The sequence below is a fragment of the Balaenoptera physalus genome, assembly GCF_965194825.1.
Source record: "Balaenoptera physalus genome assembly, chromosome: 15".
Taxonomy (NCBI): Eukaryota; Metazoa; Chordata; class Mammalia; order Artiodactyla; family Balaenopteridae; genus Balaenoptera; species Balaenoptera physalus.
The window spans coordinates 76717192-76740901 of record NC_138894.1 but is presented as its reverse complement, the minus strand read 5'-3'; the positions used below and the strand labels follow the sequence as shown (position 1 = coordinate 76740901).

The window sequence follows — 23710 nt, the reverse complement described above, 5'->3', positions numbered from 1 at the left end:
AGGGCCCACAACTAAAACTGTTAGGAAACCAATAGATATGGTGATTTCCTAATCCCTTTCCAGCTCTAACATTCTAAAATTTTATGAATATACTGCAACATCCTTTCTAGGGTAGTGGAAACATTCACAAGGTCCCTAGCAGATTTGTCAGGCAGACAGCCTTTGCTTAATCATCCCTAGGGAGCTCACACTTCAGGAGGCAACCATATCTGACTCTTTCAGGGTCTTTACCTGGCTAGCTCCAGCCCCAATTTACTCAATTCCTATATGATTAAGGCAGGGAGAATCCTGTAACAGATAACTGGAAAAACACAGTAAGGAGGCAAGAGAATTCGATGTCACAAACATTTAACTAAAGCTTTCTATATGCAAAACACCATGCTAGAGGAGTGAATTTACACTAGTAATAGGAGACCAAATGTACTAAGTTGGAAAGTTGTATTCTGAAGTCAGACTGTCTACCACCACTCAGTAGTTATGTGACCTTATTCAGACTGCTTAACCTCTCAGAATCTTATCTTTGTCAAGTAAAATGGGGCAATACCAACCTCATAGGGTTAAATTAAGTAACATATGCTAAAGTACTTGAAATAGATCAAGTGCCTAATAAACTCTCATTTAACCTCTTTTCCTTCCTTTTCTCTTGGGAGCACATGGAAGGGAGAATTATTTTTACTGGAGAAATCTGGGAAGCCCCTTGGTGGAGGTGGAATTTGAGCTGGGGCCTTGAACAATGAATAGAACTTAGGTGGAGATGGTGGAAAAGGACACTCCAGGAGGAGGGAATAGTGTGAGCAAAGGCACAAAGGAAGAAAAAATGCGGGAACCCGTGGATAGTATAAAGTATATATCAGGAGGAAAGTTTGGAAGGGGAGTGGCCTGGGGCAAAAAGGGCTTATGGCAGAGAAAGAGAGCAAGGGCTGAAAGCATTTTCCTGCTTTTCTTTTGGATGAGATTAGGGCAGAGACCCAGCAGCAGGAGCAGGGCTGCCAACACCAACCTACAGCCTCAATGACAGGGGTCCCCAGGCCCCACCTTTTCTACCACTGAAAGTGGGATCTCCTGAGGCAGTGTCAAGGGGCTGTTGTGTAGAACGAGCAAAGCTCCTCTGCAATGGAAAGCACTTCCCTACCAGTCCTCTCAAAAAGAAAACTGGCATAAACTGAGCTGGCACAACAGGATGGTGCATACTTGGCTGCTTTGCATTGACGTGAGTTGTGGTCTCTCTGCTGCTAATGGTCTGGGTTGCCTCCAAATCTGTTTCCTCTTCTGTACAGGGGAGGAACTGAACTACTTGATTCCTTTCCTCTTAAAGGAGATTTCCTCACATAATGCTAAGTTCCCTACACTGAAGAGGCAGAAAGCTGTTCCCAGATATTTGGCCAATCAGTCTACAGTGTCAAAAGTGTTCTGTTCCAGGTAGGCACTGAACTAATCTCCACTCCCTTAAATAGGAGCTGGCTATGTGTTTTTCTCTATTTCCTGAAGTCATCTGACTACTCCCTGCCCCAAACCTCAGGTTGTACTCATACATTCCAAGACTATGGTTTGCTTATTTCTCCTTGTGGGGTCTATCCTTGCTTAAGAGGCAATATTGCAGTCACTGTGAGTCTGCAACATCCCACAAGAGGACCCTAACAAGATGAGCTATAATACACTACTGTGCTTGGGTTTGAAACACCTCCCATAGAGTTGAAATAAAGTAGCTAAATATGTTTAATAAGTCAACAGTGTGACAGTATAATGAAGGCTCAAAAATCATGACGTGTAAAAGAATGGTTAAAGTAACTGAAGATATTTAATCTAGAGAAGAAAAGACTTGGGAAACACATGAGAGCTATTTTTAAATACTTAAAAGGGCAATCATAGGGAAGAGTGACTAAATTTCCTAACACCCATGGTAAAATTTATAGAGGTATACTGTTTGACTTGATATAAAGGAAGATTTTTAAAAAATGACTGTCTAGGAGTGCTCAGGAAGGGTCAGATGACCAGTGATTGGGAACATTTCATAAGCAGGAGCAAGTAAGATCTGAGCCAGTTCTGTTGGCAGGGTGTCTGTGGTGTGTTCCTCAGTTAAGTAAGTACTATAAGCAGCTTCAGTGCAATGAATTACCATCACCCCCTTGTGGGCCTGGGTGTTGGGTACTCTAAGGAGGAAGTTAGGAAGGCAGTAATATTGGATCCTGGAATACAGTCAGACAGGAGCCTTCATGCAGATACCCTTTCCAGTTCTCCAAACACCCACTCACATGTGGTCTCAAAAACACCCAGTACCTTTACTTAGTTTTACCCACTTCACAATATGCTCAATATGAGCAATTTGACTCCCAAGCCTAGGTCAGGCCTGAGTGTTTCTCGTGAGTCATAGTTTTATGCTGAGGAGACTTGAGAGTTTGTGGAGGGAGAACCCCCCTGCCCGCGGGGGGCCATGATGACAGAAGAAGTCTGTGGAAAGAGAGGGATCTAAGGAGTCCTGGGGAGGCAGGTCTAAAGGTCCAGGCCTGGCAGCATCACTGTCCAGGAAAGCCCCAGTTCCCATGGCTGTGTGCACGGGGCCAATTGTTCTCGGCAGACTTCATCCTGAGTGTTCTGTGGGGACCACGACTAGGGACCAGGCAGAAGGCGATGGCTGGTTGGAGGGAAGCCAGGCCCTTTAGTGGGGGAGGCCAGCTGGAACATAGCATTGAAGTGGGCTCGGCTTTCAAGCTGCATACGGTGGCCCAGTGGGCAGGTGAGTGCACGGACAAAATGGATCCGAACGAGCCCTGACTGCCCCCCAGAGACCAGCCATCCGTAGGAGTCCAGGTTTGGGCTGAAACGTACCTGTGAAGAGAATAGAAAACAAAAGAGATGCTCACAGTTGTTGCTTTAGGGTGAGTCTTAGCTGTAAGAGCAAAAAAAAACCAAAAAACGAGCCACAATCTGAAAGGATAGGAGGACCACGATGGGGTGAGAGGTAGGAATGAGAAGACGATGAATGAGGTATGTCTATCATGCTCTGGAGGATGAGAGTGCCGGAGCTGTTTCCCCCCCTTCACCGTCTCCATTACCTTTTCATCTCCCATTTCACTGCTCACAGGCCCAGAGTTGGGAGGAAATGAGATGAAGGATGGCGAAGATGAGAGATAAGGTTTCTACCTTATGAATAGCTTCCAGCTGCAGCCGGTCCAGGCAGAGCCGCGTTTGCCCCTCTCCCTCCTGCATGCGCAGTATTGGTTCTCTGTGGGGCAGACCGTGGAATGAACCCTGGGGAGGAGGGTGTAATAGGAGAGAGAAAGCGAGCAGCTTCTTAGTTTTGCATCTTTCTGCTGGAACTCCTTAGGATTCCCTACTATACAAGGACTCAAGTTTTTTACTTTTTCTAATGCCACACCCATTCTCCTGGCCTCAATTTACCAAATCTGTGTCTTGAAAGAGCAAGTAGTGATGGTTGACGGTTTCAGCGTAAGTTCGAGCCTTGGGAGGGTTGGGGGCCCCGGATGAAGCAGAAGAGTGGTCCTGACCTTCAGGACTGTCCTGATATGGCATCAGATCTGCTTTATATATAGGCTAGAAAGAAGAATGTTAGATTAGGTTCTATAATACTGAAGACTGAATAAAAGTAAAAGAGAAAATTGGTTTGGAGCAGGAAAGACTGTAAGTAGTATGTTTAAACATATGTTCAGATGCACGAGGGTAGGGGAGATTATGTACAGCTCTATTCTAAGACTTCCAGGGAGAATATCAGGGCTGGGAGACCTAGTACTAATTTGTACTCTGCTGCTAATTGGTAGCACTAATTTGAGAGGTCATGTGGATTAGGACCCAACAGATGGTGCTGCTATTAAATATTCATATACGTACGAATCTTCGCTCTACAGGTCGTTTGACATTTATTGGGTTCAGTGCCATATCAGGCAGTATAGCTGCAATGAGCTCCCCAGATATATCTCCTGCAGCTATTGTCCCGAGCCAGTCGGATCCTGAAAGACTCTAATAGGAAGAGAGAGATATTTTTCATTCATTCATTCACTCATATTTATTCAGTTCTGTGAACTGGTAACAACTTCACAGTCTGAGGGGGGAGAGACATATTTGCACAAACAAATATGAGTTTATCATAACCCATATCCCTGAAGATACAATTACCACACACCTGTCTTCTCCTTTTACCCAAAACTACTGCCTCTGGGACTTCCCCAGTGGTCCAGTGGTAAAGAATCCGCCTTCCAATGCAGGGGACGCGGGTTCGATCTCTGGTTAGGGAACTAAGATCCCACATGGCGCAGGGCAACTAAGCCAACGTGCGCCACAACTACCGAGCTCGCGTGCCTCAACTAGAGCTAATGTGCCACAAACTACAGAGCCCACGTGCCCTGGAGCCTGCGCACCACAACTAGAGACGAGAAAACCCGCACGCCACAACTAGAGAGAAGCCCACGCGCCGCAACAAAAAAGATCCCGCATGCCTCAGTGAAGATCCTGCGTGTCGCAACTAAGACCCGACGCAGCCAAAAAGAATAAAATAAATTTAAAAATATTAAAACAAAACAAAACAAACAAACCAAAAAAACCACTACTGCCTCTTTCTGACCACCACTAGGTGAGTAAAGGAAACGTTTTCCTGTGTAATGAAGGTTTGGAAGAGAGGGGCTCACCCAGACAGTGCCTTTTCGAGGAGCAGTGAAGTAGGCCTTGAAACCAAGGTAACCAGCATCAATATAATGAATTCCACAGAGTCCATAACTGTAAGAGAAAGAGAAAAGAAAACCTTGCTTTTTCTAAGATTAGATTCATTTCTTCCCCCACAATTCAAACTCTCTCAGTGAAACAACCCTCAACCCTCCTCTCCCCACAGCAATCTGGCACAGTGCACCCCAACCCTTAGGGCTTGCCCCCAGAGCTCCTCCTCTCTCCATCCTGCCGTACGAGGCATAGCAGTTGTCCTGAGCCACAGTGACGCCATTGTAGGGGAGCAGCCAGGCCAGCTCTGTACTCAAGAAGCGCTTGATAGAGTTTATTGGTTCATAAGGTCGTCGAAGGTCCCAGAATTTGATTTTCCGGTCGCTCCCTGCAGAGACTAGGAAATGACTGTGGAAAGATGGGAGAAGAGGGAGAGGATCAAATCTGAACAAGCCTGGAAGAGTCAGCCTGTCCCAGTCTTCACCTCCCACCTCCACAACTCTCCTATTCTATACCTGTTAGCTTTGCACCATTGAAGGGTACGCACAGCCTGGTCATGGGCTAGGAAACACTGGAAGGGGTAGAGCTTCAAGGAGCCATCAGAGAGCCGTATCCGCTGCAGAGGCGAGTTCGTGGGAAGGTTCCAGAAAACCACCATGCCTGAGGTAGGGACAGAATGCGTAGGTATTAGAGCCAGGTTCTCCCTTCTTGTTCTAATTCCTTTCTCTGGCTCCTAGGATCTATGTCTTCTACTCTCAGACCTGATGCCTTATGAAAGGCTATAGGGATCATGATTAGCTAGCCAACATTCCCTCTATGGTTTGAAGACTCAACCTGATATTAGTTCCAGTTCTCATCAACAAAAGTAATAGCTTAGTCTGAGATCTGCAGTTGAAAGATAGGTTGAATGAACCCAGTGTCCTCTACTCCCTACTAAATAAAAATAAAGGGATTTTTTAAAAAGCATAAACCTTCCAGGACAAGGGTTGGCAAACTACAGCCCATGGGCCAAATACAGCTTGCTGCCTATTTTGGTAAATAAGTTTGACTGGAACACAACCACACCCATTTGCTTACCTAAGGTCTGTGGCTGCTTTCACTTTTTAATGGCAGAGTTGAATAGTTCCAACAATGGCAAAACAGCCTACAAAGCATAAAATACTCACTATCTGAACCTTAAGAGAAATGTTTGCCAACTCTGCTCTAAGGCAAAGAGAACAGGCAAGGAGCCAAAAGCAATAAAATGTAGAGGAATAGAAAACAAATGGACAAATAGAAACTAACTCAGCTGATCCAAAACAAGCTGACCCCTGACCAGGCTGGCAGAGGAGGAGGTAATCAAAAGTACAACTTTGATAAAAGTGAAAGACAAATTAAAGAACAATAAGAATTTAATAAACAAAAGTGGGGGGAAGCGGGACTTCCCTGGTGGCGCAGTGGTTAAGAATCCGCCTGCCAATGCAGGGGACACGGGTTCGAGCCCTGGTCCGGGAAGATCCCACATGCCGCGGAGCAACGACGCCCGTGGGCCACGATTACTGAGCCTGCGCTCCAGAGCCCGTGAGCCACAACTACTGAGCCCATGTGCCTAGAGCCCGTGCTCCACAATAAGAGAAGCCACCGCAATGAGAAGCCTGCGCACCGCAACAGAGTAGCCCCCGCTCGCCGCAACTAGAGAAAGCCCACACGCAGCAACGAAGACCCAACGCAGCCAATAAATTAATTAATTAACTGAAAAAAAAAGTTGGGGGAAGCATGTGAGGCTAAAACCCCTTTTATACATAAACTCAGGAAATGTAGCATCTATGAGCCTTTTTGAAAAAATTTGACAGTGAATTACAGCTAAACAATATAAGTAATTCAGCAATGGAGGGGGAGACTGAGATCAAAGGACTGGTGGAGATAGGCAATCATTTTCAATATAGAGTTAAGACTAAGTAACTCTGGGAATTAAGATAGCAAAACAGCACTGAGTATCACATACCTTGACAGTGTAAGAACAAGACCACCAAAAGAAACACAATTAGGAGATCGTGAGAAGGATGACAGGAAGCAGTGTAAGAGTGCTAATTTCCTTATCACCCTAGCAGAAAGTCTACTGGTGTGTCTAAAAGTGAAACTGTCATTTAAAAACAATAACAACGTAATAACGCCAATTACTTAATGTTATTTATAATTTTTTACTTTTTTCCCTTTTAATCTTAAAAGTATCTTTATGGAACTAATCTCTCTGTGGTGAAGGAACATTTATTGGGAGCTTAACTAATTTTTCAGTTTCACTTGCCTTTTCCTTCCATGAAGTTAAAGTATAATTAAACTTAATACCTTTTAATTTAAAATAGTATCTAGAGTATGATCCCATTTTTACAGAATTCTTTATCTCTCCATCTAATCTTTTTACCTTTATACCTGCATAGAGACCAGCATGAAATGATGTTTATCTACTCAATTATTTCTTTCTGAGTAGAAAAATTCTAGTGACTTTTTTTCTCTTCTTTGTATTTTTTTACATTTCATGAATAGTTTTAAGTATATAATGTTGAACACTGAATCAAAAAGGAAACAACAACAGAAAAACAAGCATATATAAAAGTTTAAAGAGCGGTAGCTCCTTATGTTCTGCTTTGCTTTTCACCATTATAATATCCAGCAGCCAGGTGGTGGTGGGGCCGGGTGGGCATCCAAGCGAGGCTAAGGCACTGACCACACTCAGAGGGGTCTGACACTTGCATAGACCCCACCTGAAGGGTTGCCACACATTGGACCTGCAGGGACAGGAGAGACAAGGCTAGGATTAGGGATAACTACTGTTTGGAACAAAGGCTCCAATCCTTGTTTAATCCAGCAGGAGGCGGGAGATTTTTCAGGTGGAAGGAGACTCGCTGTGGAATCAGTAAGGGAGGCTCAAGAAGATGGAGCCTTGGCTACGGTAGCAGGTTCCTCACTCACCTTATAGATGGCAGGCTTCACTGCATCTGTGAGGGAAGAAGAGCAGTAACTGACACTCTGCATCCAGAGGACTGAGGTCCTCATCAGGCCTTGCTCTTAGACCAGCACCCCCAGCCCTTTCAACCATGCCCTTCCCTCACACTCTTCTCTTTTCACCATCAAATGGATGAACCTGCCTCTGTCTGCCCCCAGATTCTCCTTTCCTCCTGTTCTATCTGATAGTGCGCTTCCTCCTATCAGAATGGCTAATCCCTCCACTTGGCTCTCGTCTCATCCCCTCCTTTTCCAGAGCGTGGCTCATTTGGTTACCCTCCCCTTCTCCTGCCCTGTCCACTTTCTCCTCCCTATTGGGTCACTCTCATACGCACATGTAAACATGCACTCTTGTCTTCTATCTAAATCAAACGAACAAACCAAAGCCTTCCTTTACCCATTATTCTTTTTTTTTTTTTTTTGGCCACGCCACGCAGCATGTGGGATCTCAGTTCCCTGACCAGGGATTGAACCCACGCCCCTGCATTGGAAGCACGGAGTCGTAACCACTGACTACCAGGAAAGCACCCCTTTACCCCTTTTTCACCTCCAGCCACCGCCCTCATTTATATGATCCCCTTCACAGCCAAACTTCCTGAAAGAATTGTCTATACATTTCTGTCTTCACTTCCTCACCTCCCACTCCCTCCTCAGCCCACTCCTAACACCAGACCACTGAACAGGGGATTTCTCAGGGTTCAAACCTAGGTGCCCTCTTCTTTAATTACTCAGTGCTGTTGAAAAACAAATAAATTCAACCAAATAGGAGCTGCATTTCCCTGCCCCTTCCTCTTTGTGCTCACCTTCACAAAGGTGAATATAGAGGGAGAATTCTATATTCTCTCCCTCTCTTCACAACAAAGAGAGTGTGTTTACGTGTATGTGTGGTGGTGAGGGCAGGAGAGGTGGAGGACAGGATCTGGGGGAGGAAGAGGAATATGGCAGGGGAGACAAGCCCCAGGCGCAAGCCTCAGCCTTCAGCAGCTCTTTACACAGCCAATTAACTGTGGTAGCAAGAGGAGGAAGACCTGAGAACACAGGAGAGCAGGGAAGGGGGGCAGATAAAAGGTAATGTGCTGAAAGTGGGCAGTTACAAGACTGCAAAAGAGAGGACTGCATGCAGGCTGCATGCAGGCATGAGGTCAAGAACAACATGTGTGAAGTCAGAATGGGAGGAGTGACTCGGTAAGGCTTTGTACTGCAGAGACTGGGCCTGGAGGAGTTTCAGGGGAGACAGAAAGGCCCTGCTAAGCTCTGGCCACAACTCCAGCAGCCCCATTCTCCTTGCTGTGCTACTCACCTAGGGGCTGCTGAGCCAGCAGGGCCTCGGGATGGGGCAGACTGAACAGCAGCACCTTCCCGTCTGAGCAGGCAAGAGCCAGGAGACCCAACCTGGGCAAGAGAGGCGCCTAGAGGGTGAGACCAGATCTGCACTGAGGCTTGCTGCCTTCAGGCACCTCTCAGAAAACTTTTCAGGTTCTGGTCCCTGAAAATATGATATGGAGTTGCTGGAAAAACTCCACCCACCACTCTCTAACCTCCCTCCCTCCAACTCTGGGAAGACCCAGGGCCCCTTTGTCCTGGCTCCGAGTCCTAGGGCCATCCCACAATCAACTGGGAGGTACCTTCCGAGGGGTGCCTGGAAGTTCCCACGCTCCACTGGGGCAGAACTTGAGGTCCCAGATGCAGCCGTGGTCACAAGCAATCCCATAGACAAAGTGGGCTCTGTTGTCAGGACTGAGAAGAGAAAGCATGTGGGGAGAATGGGTGGGAAGGAGGGGCCTGGAGCTGCCAGAGCCTGTGCTCCCCTTGTCTCAACCCAGTCTGAGCCTTGCCCCCTTCCCCTGCCCAGCCCCATCCTTCTCTCCTCCTCAACCACCCTCCAATGGCAGTGTCCCAGCCCCACCTCACCAGCTTTCTTGCTGCAAGGTCCCAAGGTCCCAGAGCTGGAGCAGCCCAGGGCCCGAATGAAGCTGGCTCAGTGGGTGTGTCTCATTCATGTCAGGGCTGGAGAAAAGAGCCACATACTGCGAGGCTGCTGCCCCCTCTGGCACTGGGCACCAGTCCAGAGCCCAGAGCGGTCCCCCCGTAAAGAAAGACACATCCCAGCGCTCTGGGTGTGCTGTGATAGAGCTAAATCTAGAGAAAAGTCAAAGATGGGATGAAAAAAGGAGTTAATAAAAGGTAGTACGGACTTCAGTAGGTGAATGGATAAATAAACTGTAATACACCCAGACAATGGAATATTATTTCACACTAAAAAGAAATGAGCCATCAAGCCATGAAAAGACATGGAGGAACCTTAAATGCACATTACTAAGTGAAAGAAGCCCACCTGAAAAGGCTATATACTGTATGATTCCAACTACAAGATATTCTGGAAAAGGTAAAACTATGGAGATAGTAAAATGATCAGTGATAACCAGAGGTGGGGGAGGTGGAGGATGAATAGGCAGAACTGAGTATCTTTAGGGCAGTGAAAATACTCTGTATGATACCATATTGATGGATACATGTCATTATACATTTGTCCAAACCCACAGAATGTACAACACTAAGAGTGCACCCAAAGGTAAACTATGGACTTTGAGCTATTATGATGTGTCAGTGTAGGTTCATCAACTGTAACAAACGTGCCACTCTGGTGAGGGATGTTGATAGTGGGGGAGGCTGTGCATGTGGGGGGCAGGGAGTATATGGGAAAAACCCCCTCAATTTTTTTGTGAACCTAAAACTGCTCTTAAAAAAGAAAAAAAAAAAAAAAGTAATGTGAACAGAATGGGAGCTCCACCTGGAGCTCCTGTGAACTGACTGAAGCAAGCACCAGAACATCAGTCACAGTCTACAGGTGAAACCAGTCCTAGCCACCATTTGTATCTTCCTCCTTTCCTTCCCAAAGTCTGTCTAGTCCTAGGCTTACCTTCAAAGATGACAGGTTGTGCATTCTGGTTTACTAGTGTTCTCTCTAGGGCCAGTTTGTCTAGGTCTATCTGAGTAGATGTGACCTTGAAAACTGGTTTTACCCTCAACCTCCCTAGGCTCCCTCAGTCTGGCCAGCAGCGATAAGCACTGCAAATTCGAGAGGGCTGACCAGATCTAGCCAGCACTCCTACCCTTGGGACCAATTGGACCAGCATTAAGGGAAGAACAGGGCCAATCTATTATCCCTTTCAACATCCATTTTTCATTTTTCTGTCTCCCAGAATCAGAAAAAGACGTGCAATCGTCACCTGTTTATTCGGTAGAGTGTGCCATCTTCAGGAAGTCCTTCACGTTGTACAGAAAACAGTGGTGACTTCTCCTCCTGGGGCAGGTAGTGAGCTGCCTCACTGGGGGAGGGCAAAGGGAACAGCCTAAATTTGGAAGAGTTTCATCCATCCTGGGATTCCCATTATAAATCTAGAGTCCTCTGTTACCCTTCTGTCTCCAGTGGTGTCACCCCCTCCTAGATTTCAAAGATGTTTCTTCAACTTACAGTTCAGATAACAATTGCCACTTCCAGGCTAAAGGAATCCATTCTGCAAACTCCCAGTATGAATGCTTCTGTTCTCGGCTGGAGAAACAGAAGCATCATGAATGAAGGAAGAGAGAAATTCTAGAGCAGCGCTGCCCAATAGAAGTTTCTGTGATGATGGGAGCGATCTATTATCTGTGCTGTGTAACACACTAGCCGCCAGCTGCAAGTAGCTTACTGGGCACTTGAAATGTGGCTAGTGCAACTGAGAAACTGGACTTTTAATTATATGTAATTAATTGAAAATGAAATTTAAATGGCTTCATGCAGCTAGTGGCTACCATATTGGACAGCACAGCTCAAGAGCTCTTGCTTTGGACTTCCTTGGTGGCGCAGTGGTTAAGAACCCGCCTGCCAATGCAGGGGACATGGGTTTGATATCTGGCCCGGGAAGATCCCACATGCCGTGAAGCAACAAAGCCCATGCGCCACAACTACTGAGCCTACGCTCTAGAGCCCGCGAGCCACAGCTAATGAGCCCACGTGCCTAGAGCCTGTGCTCCGCAACAAGAGCCACCGCAAGAGAAGCCCACGCACCGCAACGAAGAGTAGCCCCCGCTCGCCACAACTAGAGAAAGCCCGTGCAGCAACGAAGACCCAAGGCAGCCAAAAAATAAAATACGATAAAATTAAAAAAAAAAAAGAGCTCTTGCCTTTGGAGCAGTGCCTTTTAGTCATGAATGTCTTCACAGTGTTCTACCCTGTGAGTGCCTTCCGCCCTTCCCACAGCCCCACTGCTAGATCGTCCTTTGCACTCCTCCACCACCCTTTCATCCCCAGTCCCCGTTCCCCAAGTCTCACAGGTCCTTGGTGAGATGAAGGCACTTCCAAACAGGAGCCATGATGTGATTTGGTAAGCCATTGGGAGCCACTCCCCGGCAGTGTGGCTTCTGCTTCTGGGGATCAAATTGAAGAAAGTGTAAGGGAGAGAATCTTATAAGCTGGAGAAAGTCCCCAGGAGAACGCTTTCCCAACTTTTACTTTTCTTGGCATTACTTCCTCTCCAACCTTTTACCTATCAGCATCTTAAAAGATTTGTATCTCAACCATTACAATGACTTCTTCATCTTCTGCTCTTATTCCTCCATCAAAACCGCAAAACCTGCTATCTGTTTTCTGTTCATCTTCCTTAGCGTGTCTCCATGGCACTTGATTCAAAGGACTCCTTTTGCTTCTTGAAACTCCTGCCCTATGGGGTAGTCTCTCCTTATTCCTCCCACGTCTCTAATATTCCTTCGCAGGCTCTCCCTCCTCTGATCCATTTGGTCAGTGATGGTATTTCCCAGAGTCCCTCTGTCTCCTCAGCCCTCAATACACGTACTCCTCGTAATTTCATCCCATGTCTCATGGCTTTGACCACCATTTTAATGCCTGATTATCAAGTCTGCGTCTTAGTAAATGTAAACTTTACTCAGTCTCAACTTTTCTACAAATTCTAGACTCAGTGTGGTGCTGAGCCATATTAGAGCCTGAGGCAAAAGGGAATATCAATTATACGGTTGCTATCTTTATTTAAATTTTTGATATTTTCTTCACCATAGATTTGTTGCATTAATTTTGATTTTTAAAATGTTGCATCGAACAACTAATACTAAAAAAAAAAAAAAAAAAAAAAAATGTTGCATCGAGATATTTATCTTGATTACTGGGGGTTTTGGTGCTCCCTTAAATGTTGCATCTGGGAGAAGTAAGGCACTGGTCCCATATATCTGACTAGCAAAGAGACGTCTCCAGAAGGATGGCCCTTGATCTACCAGCACCTCCAACTTGACATGTCAGAAAGTAAACTCATCACCTCGCCTGCCCACCTTCCCCCCTCCAGTGTCCCCCACTCTTTCTGTGTTCCCAAGTTCAGTGTATGAGAGCACCATCAAAGCTGGAAACTCTTACTCCTTCCTCTCCTTCAACTCCCAACTGCTATTAATTCTCTTATATATCCTTTTATCTGCCTCCCCGTCTTCTCTTCCTTCACTGCTTAATTTAGGCCCTTACTACCTCTGGAACTGGAGAACTGAAGCTGTCTTCTTTATTGTCAACTGCAAATTAATCTATTTTCCTAACTGATCATGTTATTTTTCTACCTAAAAACCTCTGTTGTATAGAGTTTCTGTTTGGGATGACAAAAGTTTTGGAAATGGATAGTGGTGATGGTTACACTACATTGTGAATGCACTGAATGCCAACGAATTATACATTTTAAAATGATAAATTTTGTTTTATCTATTTTACCATAATTAAACAAACACACACACACAAACACACACACCCTTTGTTGGCTCCTATCAAGTTTAGTCCTTTCATCCTCTCTAGTTTAATCTTCCCCACCACTTTACCACAAGCCCTATGCTGCAGCCACAACCAATTTCTGGGAAAACCATCCTCTCTGGCAAACTTCTATTCCTTTCAAGACCTAGCTCAAGTATCATTTCTCCATGAAGTCCAAGCAGTTAATCATCCTTCCTCTATATGCCTAAAGCATATTGTTCACTCCTGATGCAGCACCTATTACACTGTGAGCTCTGTAAAGCAGGACCTTGTCTTATTCATGCTTGTGTTTCCTCGCATAGAGTAGATGCTCAACATATGAACGAATAATTTTGTTTAGTTACACCCGCAGCCCCTACAATCTCAACTGTGTTTGAAGTTGCTCTTTTTTCCTTTTACCTGTTTTAGCCATCCTAGTTACTAGGCCAAAGCTTTCCTCCTAGGCGTCCTGCTGACCCCCTAATAATCCTGCTATCCCCATTCACTTTGTCTATTCAGGTTACCCCTGAAGTGGATCCTCGTGCGGTGCTCCGGGGCACTGTAGGCTCGGGGTCAGACGAGCTCTCACTTGGGGCCTCACTTTCTTCTCCATCTTCAGCCTCAACCTGGAGAACGAAGTCTTCGTCCCGTGCAGTGTCATCCTCTTCTTCTCTATAATGACAGGCTGCCTGCTGCTGGCTCTTCTTGGGTTTGGTGGGGCTGCTCACCTTGGGGCTCTCAGGACAGGACACGGGAGCAGGCAGGGCTGTTGAGAGCTCTTCAGCCAGTTCCTGAAGATACAGAAGTGCCCTGTAGGATAGGGCAGAGTCAGAGCAATACTCACAGACACTTAACTGAGAGCCCACTTTGCCCGACACTTGGCTGATTCTTATCTCACTAGATCCTCCCAGTGACCATGTGAAGTGGCTATTAACTTCCCTTCCCCTTTGACAGATGTAGAAACAGAAATCCAGGAAAGTTAAGTAACTTGGCCAAGATGATTCAGATCACATAGGTGGAATCTGAACCCAGGTCTTCTGACTCCAAGTCCAAAACACTTTTCACTCTACCACAGTCAAAGATCATTGAGGGCGAAGGGAAAGAATGGAGGGCACATATATACTGACATATACTGGGCAGTAAAATTGCAATGAAGACTTGGAGGACATTGTGAAAAATGTGATAGGATATGAGGTACAGAAAGGAACCTCCCAGATAGACAAATTTAACCACAGATAAACTTGCTGTGGTAAGAGCTAGAAGACTGCTCAAGTCCCCAGAACCCAGACACCACCCCTGCTTACCTGACACCTCCTCACAGTCCACTCATCTCTCCAGCATCTGCCCCACCCTCATCCCTTCGCCCAGCCCCCCTCCACCAAGCTGTGCCCCAAAATCCTTACACTTGGGCAGCCCTTCGGCGGGGTCGTTCCCCAGGAGGGGTCTCAAAGTCCTCAGGGGGCCTCTTTGGATGTGGAGACTCTGGCTGATCTAGGCCTTTTGACAACTTCAGCAGTAGCAGATCTGCCTTGGACTTTCGACCTCGTTTCTTAGGCATGGGGGTGGACAGAGGGTTGGATTGATCTAAGAGACCAGGAACCCGAGGGGCTGATGGAGAATTAGGCTGCTGGGGCCTTTTGGGGCCTTTCCGTGTCCTACCACCTCTCTTCGGGCCAGGCTTTGAGGCCCTAGGCTTTGGGACCTTTGACATCTCTGAAGAAAGATCTGTAGAGAAGAATATGGGTCTGTGAGATGGGACCAGAGCTCAAGCCTCTTTGGAACAGATTACACCATACCCAGGTTTGTAAGGTCCTATGAGCTCAACCTGCTCTCATTCAACTTAAGCTGAGCATGGGGAGATAAAAAGCTGAAAGGTCAAGGGACATACCTTGCTGTTCCAGTCTGGAGAGGGTTTCCTGTTCTGGAGGGAGCCTCCTCTCATCAAGAGAATCCTCAAATCCAGGCAAAGGGGTAGGTAATGACGTCTCTATGGAAGCCTCCACACTGGTTGTTTCTGAAGAGGCCTTGACATCAAGCTGGTTTAGCACCTCTTGTCCAGGAGAGTCTACCACAGTCATGTTCCCCACGGGGCCGGCCTCCTCCAGAGCAACACAGCCGACCCCGTAGGGATCCATCAGCACCCCCTAAAATGGCTGCGCCTGCATACAAGAGACATACAAGTGAGTAGAAGGTAAAAGCTATTTGCACTGGCTCAGATTTTTCTACTTTCCTGTCTTTCTCTTCTCACAACCGTTTCTCCAACCTCCCCCCACCTTCCCCACCAACAAGAAACCCAAGCTCTCTGATCATTCATTCATTCAGCAATAATTACTAAGCATCTTCTACATGTCAGGCACTATTCTAGGAACTGGTAACATGACAATAAGCAAGACAGACAAGGTCCCTGACCTCACGGAACTCACATGTTAGTGGAGCTGACAATAAACAAACAAACGATAATAAAGCTACCATTTATTAAATGCTTACTATGTGTCAAGTATTGTACTAAGTGCTTTATTTAGATGATTTAAAGTGAGTGAACTCCTCTCCCTGAAACCCAATGAAATGAATCATCCCCTACCCTTCAAAAAAAAAAAAAGAGAGAGAGAGAGAGAAAATCACCTGTTATGAATGTAGGAAAGGGCCACAAGTTTCTAGAATAGACTATAAAGAATAGCTGCCAGATACTATAAAGTTTACATCAAATTGAAGGAGGACAGGATGACGAGATCTGACATCCATCTTTGTGAATATTAGTCAAGGTACAGATTTATTTAAGAATAAGTAATTCTCTAGTGTCCTGCTAGCAATCTTTCAGCTGGATGGGGGAGGTGGTAGCCTATGAGACAATTAACGAGCATCCTACTAAATTAAGAGACCATTTTCACACTGAAGAATGGACTAAAAAATGGTCATGAATCTTCATTTTCTTCAAACCCAGGAAACCAGCTGTGCAACCATGGACCAAAGTAAACTGACAGAGATAAACAATACACTGACTACCAAACCAAAAACCTGAGCAACATAGAACTCTGCAAGGGCCCAGCTTTTGGCCAGAATAACCTACTTGTCTGTAACAAAAGGGAAGAAATAGCTCAGATCCCAGGAGGAACTTCTCCATAGGTCTATATATGTCTTAAGGATAAAGAACTCATCAGCCTCAGTGGAAAAGTGTGCTAATACAAATACCACAAGAAATATCATACAAATTAAAGTTTCCAACTGTCTCTCTTGAGGAAGCTACAGTCTATCATTATAAACTATAACAATAGCCAACTCTTTAACTCAGGTGCTAAGGATACATTATAACATCATATGCTAGGGATATAATAGAACACTATCAAGGTAAATAGAGGTCAATGAGAATCCACCTACATTGTTCTCTGGTAAACAGCAAACCCTGAGAGAACTACTCCATTCAAAATTAGTAATAAGCAAAAAGGATCCAATGGGACCTATGCATAGTTACTATGGAAAGAATAAAAAGGACACAAATGAAAAAGGTGAAAAGTACCCTTTCAAAGAAAGTCTCCAGAAAACAAGAAATTTTCCAACAAAAGCTTCTATTCTTTCAAAAAAGCCAAAGAGACTGTGGAATCCAAGATTTAAGAGACGAAAGAAGAGATAAAACAATGGCAAGGCAAAAAAAAAAATGAGCTGGCAGTCATAAGGAAAGAAACTGAGTAAAAGAATAAAATCAAAGAAATGAAAACCAGAGGAGAAGCAAAATGCTGAAACTATATGTACTACTGAAAAGACAATCAGTGATATGAAAGACATGTTTGAAAAAAACCACACAGGTTGTAAAGAGATAAAAGTGATTAGTGAGAAGATGATACGGATGAAAAGAGAAAGTGGGAAGCCAACATATGAATAATTGATGTTCCTGAAGAAGAGAGAAGAAAAATGGGAACAGAAAAAAAATGTTCAAAGACCTAACAAAAGAAAATTTCCTGAAATGAAAACTAGAAATGCGTACTTTCCTAACATAAAGGAAGATCTCAGTCTATAGATCAAAAGGGCTTATGGTGCAAAAGGGAGACAAAAATCAATAAGTACTTGTCAAGACCAAGAAATACAAGTGAAGATACTAAATTTCTCCTACAAAGAGAAAAAAATCAGGTCAGCCTCAGAGTTCTCAGAAACATTTGATGTCAGAAGATAAAGAAACATTAAAAGGATCAAGAGAATTCTTTACTTAACTGTCATTCATGTAAAGGTAATGGGATAACATTCTAAATAAGCAAGTTTCTAAAAAAATCCACTTGAAGACCTAATTTAGCCAATGAAAGATAAATCAATATAAAGAACTTTCTAGTGGAGAAGTTGTGTTATTAAAAGGCTGGTAGTAAGGATTTAACCCAGTGACACATCATTAACTGTGGTAACTACAGGTATAGAACAGACTATAAATTAAAAATTTCAATGCCCCACAATGTAAAAATACCAATATTCTGATTGTAGTAGATTGGGGCAAAAGAAGAAGTATCTTAATTTTGCTTCTAAGGTTGACAAATTGAAAAATATAGGTTTACTAATACCATTTTTTTTTGGGGGGGGGTGGCACCGTGTGGCTTACGGGATCTCAGTTCCTAGACCAGGGATTGAACCCCAGCCACGGCAGTGAAAACCTGGAATCCTAACAACTAGGCCACCAGGGAACTCCCTACTAATACCATTTAGATGTTTAATAGAACTAAAAACAGTATACTATATTGCTTCCAAAATACCCAATAGGGCTAAGAAACGGAAGGAATTTTCTAAAAGACCACATAATAAAAGATCATTAAAAATAATGGAAACACACACACACAAAGAAAAAGGAAAAAAAAACAACACAAGGGTGACAGAAACACGATAAATAAAAGGGATTTATTACAGGGTATTAAATGGTTCACATCAGTGGTTCTCAAAGGGTGGTCCCAGAACTGGCACATCACTTGGAAGTCAGTTAAGTGCAAACTTCCAGTCCTACCCCAGACCTACTGAATCAGAAACTCTGGGATGGGGCCAGCACTTCATGTTATAGCAAGCCTTTCAGGTGATTCTGATGCATACTCAAGTTTGAAAACGACCTGCATAGAGGATCACTGGAAGGGTTGGGGAAAAAACGTTTAGGAACAAGTACTTGTCAAATTGAGAAGTTGTTTACAGCTGCTGGTTCAAGAACCACATGGCTTCTCCTCTGCCACGGTGGGGAGCCAGAAGCTGGCTGAAGAAGCCCCTGCCATAGCTGATGGCTCCGTAAACAAGCTGCCTCTGCAATAATCAGAAAGTGACCAACTGAGGAAGACTCTTCTCTGGCTCCCAGATCCAGAACCGTACCACTGCCACAACCTGCAACAGCAAAATGCATGCCTTCTGGCCTGCCTCCTCTCTAAACTCAAGTCCAAATTTGAGTTCTTCAAGAGCACATTTGATTGGCAAGGCCTAAATCATATTCAGAATCTTGGATGGAAACATTCCAGGAAATGAAATTTCTAGCTTTCCAGGCTCTCAAGTGGAGGGTGCTCATTCTCTCACATGCCACTTACCCGAGGGTAGAAAGTAGGGCCAGTGTTTTCTCAATTCCTCTCCAGTGTCAATTCTTGACCAATAGTCCTCCCCATCTTGTAAAAACCTTGTTCCTTCCAAGCTCATAACATTCAGCTAAATCACTGCTAGTCACTCCACTGTCACACCTGAAACTTGTCAGCATATAAAACCTTTTAACCTCTAAAATCACTAAGACACCCAATACCTGATCACAACCTCCCATCATTACAGCTAGATTGCTCAACTACTATCACTGTATCTATTCTTTAACCATATTAATGAATCCACTGATCTCTCCAATTTCTCCCTATGTCAGCCACATACCATGTAGTTTAGACTCCTTTATTTTAATCAGACTCTTGTTGATATTACAAACTTCCTTTCTTTTTGTCTTTTTGTTCCATAGGCCCGGCAAAATTCAAGCCTGGATGAACCAGTCACCCATCTTCTCCACGGGAGCATCTAAGGTAGTTGAGCACTAGCAATCACACGTTCTCTCTAATCAGCTCCCATACCCTCTCTCCTCCAATGTCTGATCCCCTAGTCCTCAGCAGATAACTTAGCCTCAGATTTCTGAAACAATCAAAAACCATACTTCAATTTCTTGTCAGATAACCTAACACTCCCTGCCTCTGAGCACCTCATCCACTTTCTAAAGCCAAACTTTCCACTTGTGTTCTAGTCCCATGCCCCCTCCTGCCCCACCCAAAGAAACTGAAGATGTTTATCCTTTTCCTTTCCATTGGCTCCTTCTAAACAGAATTTAACGGGAATCCCCTAGTGGTCCAGTGGTTAGGGCTCTGCGCTTCCACCGCAGGGGGCACGGGTTCAATCCCTAGTGGAGGAACTAAGATCCCGCATGCTGTATGGTGCGCCACCCCCCCACCCCCCGCCAAAATAAATAAAATATGTGCCTCGCCAAAATAAATAAATAAAATAAAATTTAAAAAATAAACAACATTTAACTATTTTTTAATTTTCATCTTAACACAAATACAACTATCCTTCAACCCACAGTTCTCCAACTAATATCCTCCTGCCCCTCACAGTCAAACTTTAAGAGTTGTCTGCCCTTGATGTTTTAATTACCCTGCTGCATCCTAACTAGGATATTGCCCTCAACTCATCACTGAAGCTAAAGTGATCAATAACTGTTGTGTCAATTAGTCCAATAAACTCTTCTCAGTCTCGTTTAACTTGACCTCTCAGCAGCACCAAGGCTCCTTACCACTTGTTTCTTGAAACATTCTCTTTTCTTGAGAAGCAATTCAAGTGCAGTAACCTTCCAGATGTTTACAAAATTTCCTCAGTCTTTTACAGTTGTCTTACACCTATTTGGTAGCTTTTTTGCTTGTTTGCAAACTCACCACTTTTGTCTCTCCAAAGTATTCAGTTTAGTTTGCTTTCTTTTCTTTTTCAGAATTGTTTCTATAAAATCTTTAGTTGATACAAAATACTTATAAAATAAGTGTAGAATATAAAGAATAACAATAAAACACCTGTATATCTGCCATGTTTCAACTTACTTTTAATAGAAACAGTAACTCTTACATACTCAAATTTCCTTAAAATTTAAATATGTCAATTATATAAACATAGTGACAAATCAACTGATATTAAAAATGTTCGAACCAATACAATGACTCTTGGCAAGCATTCAGTTCAACTAGTTAGAGTGACCAGGTCTATAGGAAAAAAACCTACAGGCTTCGAGAATTCAGTGTGCCATGGGCATCAGTTTGTATGCTTTACACAGGAAATGGAGAATGTCAGTTAACAGAGGCAGCTAGTTAAATGGAATCAGTTAAGAGAATTTCTACATGTTTTAAAGATTTTTCCATATCATTTTCCCACATACATCTTTTTCATTCTTCTTAGTTACTATATGGTGTTCCATAGGATTATAGTTTATTTGGATATTTCCCATTTAATGGACAATTGGATTATAATATTATTACAAATAATATTGCAATGAATATTCTAGTATAGATCTCTTCATTAATGAGAAATTATTTTTCTAGAATAATCATCTGAAGTGGAATTACTGTACTGGGTTAAAGGGTATACACATTTCAAAATTTAACAGATACTGCCAAACAGGTCACCAAGGTGAAAATCAATTTATACTCTTACTAACTGTAAAAATGGGTATACCCTTTTTACCACCCCTTGTCAATCTTTGATTTTTGCCAGTCTGATGGGTGAAAGAATTCTTCCCTACTGTATTTATTTGCATTGTCCTGATAATAATTGAGATTAGCAACTTCTTTTTATATGTTGGACATCTATGTCTTTTATGAATTGCCAATACACATAATTTGCCCATATTTCTATAGGACAAATTGATCATTCCTTATTGATCTGTGCAGTTATTTATGTTGCAAATATTTTCTCTCTGTATCTACCTTTTAAAAAAACTTTGCTCATGTTTCTTGCTAAACTGAAGTTAAATTTTATGAGTTAAATTTCTCAGTCTTCTCCTTTATGGCTTCTGTTTGTGTCTCTTTTTTTGGCCATGTTGCATGATGCCGGGATCTTAGTTCCCTGACCAGGGATCGAACCCGTGCCCCCTGCTGTGGAAGTGCAGAGTCCTAACCACTGGACCACCAGGGAATTCCCCTGTTTGTGTCTTAAAAAGGCATTTCCTACCCCACTGATATAATATCAGAATATAAAATATCTTCTTTTATTTTCTTCTAATAATTTTTCTAATTTTGGATTTTACATGTAGCTCTTTAGTCCATCTGGAATTTTCTTATCATAAGAGATACGGGTATTTACTTATTCCATATCTATCTTCTTTAAAAGTTTCAAGATAGGGATCTTGTCTATCTGACTCACTATTGTATCCAGAACCTGGTACGTGGTAAGCGCAATAATTAACCTTTGTTGATTGAACAACTAACTTCTCAAGGTACAAAAATCTCTATAAGGATTCACTTCTCATAGAAGGCATGGCATTGTGGTTAATTTCCATTTTTGACTTCACAATGCAAATTCTGGACACAAGTAAGGGATGTTGAGTAAATGTGTACCAGAGTTTATAAGATTTTGCATCTGCACCCCAACTTGTCTGGTTCCCATGCTGCTCCAAGGCTGCCAGCCTGATCTCCCCAGATGTGGAAAATGATTAGATAACACTGCTCCTCAAGTATGGAATTACTTTACACACACTGTTTGGTCTAATACATTGTTTCCCAAAGTGTTCCTATGGTACAACTGGTGGTATGCAAGATGATTTCTGAGATACAAAAATGAACGATTTTATTTGACTAATTGTTTTTTTATTTTAACTTGTATATAAAAAAAAAAACTATAACTAGTCCATGAAACCCATGGTTTCATCTACATTGTTTAGATCAAGACTAAAGCACTTAAATCTTAAAATTAAATCAATTTAAAGAAAATTACTAAGAAAACAATACTACAGTTGATAAGAAGGGGTGGCCAAAAGAGACGAAGGCGCAGGAATGACAGGTTTGTGTAACAATATGCCCCTGGGGCTATAAGGCTTGGCCATACCCTGCACCCCTCTAACAAAGTGAGTTACCACGGGTGAAGCTGAAGTCACCACCTCTGCCTTCCCCAACAGAAAGCCAAGTTGCTGCGGGATAAAAGGACTAGATTGGGAAACATAACTGGCCCCTGGCTGCGCCAATGAGGTTGCAGCGCGCGGGGCACAACCCCCAGGGTTAGAAGAGCCTCACCGAGAAAGAGGCTGGAACACAGCAGAATGAGAAGACCGACCCGCTACCACTCTAGGGGTGACCGCCTGCCCTTTCTCAGTCCTGGGCGTGGGGTAGCTTTCACCACTAGCCTGTTCGGGAAGCGAGCCCTGAGTTTCGTAAGGCTGAGGACTACGGTAGGTTCGCAGAGTCCGAGGGTTGCAATGTAGGCAGCGCCGCGGCCGGGACACAGGATGAGGTGTTACGGACACCGCGTGGGGAAAGAAGGCGAGACCCGAGGAGAGCAGAGATGGGGGATGCACGGTTGCCACCGTGGGTTAGGGAGGTGGGGACCACGACGGTTTCCGGAGGAGTTTTGGGGCTGGAGGTCGCGATGCTGTGCAGAGGCGGAAAAGCGGAGCCGGAGTTGGTTCCCAATATCTTAGTGCTACCGAAAAAGAAGTGGGGTGGGGGGGTAGTAATCGTGGGGCCCCGCACATCCCGCTGTTGTACACTCACCCTCACCAAAGTCCTTCCGGAAGTCCAAGTTCGAAGATGGCGCCGCCTGTCTGGTCGCCGTTTTATGACGAAATCTGGTAGCTACTCTTCATTGACGTCCCCCCAGTGCACAAGGTAAACACGTGGGCTTGATTGGGAGTTTGTGCCCCAGGACGTTTTCTATTAGACTATGTATTCCATAATGCAGTGCGGCGAGCGTCCCCGAGCCCTGTCGCAGCGGGCGCAGCTCCCGGGCCTTAGCGGCGCAGGGGATGCCGCTGCACGGCCTTATGGGAATTGCAGTGCCCCGAAGGGAAGACTGACGCCTGCGCGGTGACAGTCGTCGCGCCCCCGCCGGTTCCCACGCGGCTTCTACTCGAGCATCGAGAGTGCGGGTGCCCAGGCCTGAGTGTCGCTCTCGAGCGCGGAATCCTGGCTTTCTGTCGAGACTACCGGCCTGTGGCGGGCAGGGCCGGGCTGATGTGAGAGTATTGACCTGCAGCCCCGCCGTCGAGCCAAGACTGGGAGACAAAGGAATCCTTGCCTCGGGGGACGACTCCGGCTTCCCCCTCAGGGCAGCCCCCAGCAGATCCAGCCACTAGTGAAG

At 44.5% G+C, this 23710-nt stretch overlaps 1 protein-coding gene across 2 annotated transcripts; it reads right to left on the bottom strand.

The window, feature by feature from the left end:
* Positions 1-1774: 1774 nt before the first annotated feature.
* GTF3C2 (general transcription factor IIIC subunit 2) lies at positions 1775-23316 on the bottom strand. 2 transcript variants are annotated; one of them, XM_082427931.1, is made up of 19 exons: positions 23125-23316; positions 15294-15564; positions 14809-15130; positions 13930-14215; positions 11963-12057; positions 11123-11200; positions 10878-10976; positions 9559-9786; positions 9273-9384; positions 8948-9056; positions 7615-7640; positions 7301-7430; positions 5181-5325; positions 4912-5073; positions 4641-4728; positions 3847-3975; positions 3400-3552; positions 3142-3249; positions 1775-2826 (listed from the first exon to the last, which is right to left on the bottom strand). In XM_082427931.1, exons 2-19 carry the CDS (start codon positions 15538-15540, stop codon positions 2608-2610), a joined length of 2736 nt encoding a protein of 911 aa, XP_082284057.1. In that variant the 5' UTR covers positions 15541-15564; positions 23125-23316; the 3' UTR covers positions 1775-2607. The 2 variants fall into 2 exon arrangements, with proteins under 2 accessions (XP_082284057.1, XP_082284056.1); XM_082427930.1 differs by lacking the exon at positions 23125-23316 and having other exon boundaries at positions 15294-15570.
* Between the last annotated feature and the right edge of the window lie 394 nt (positions 23317-23710).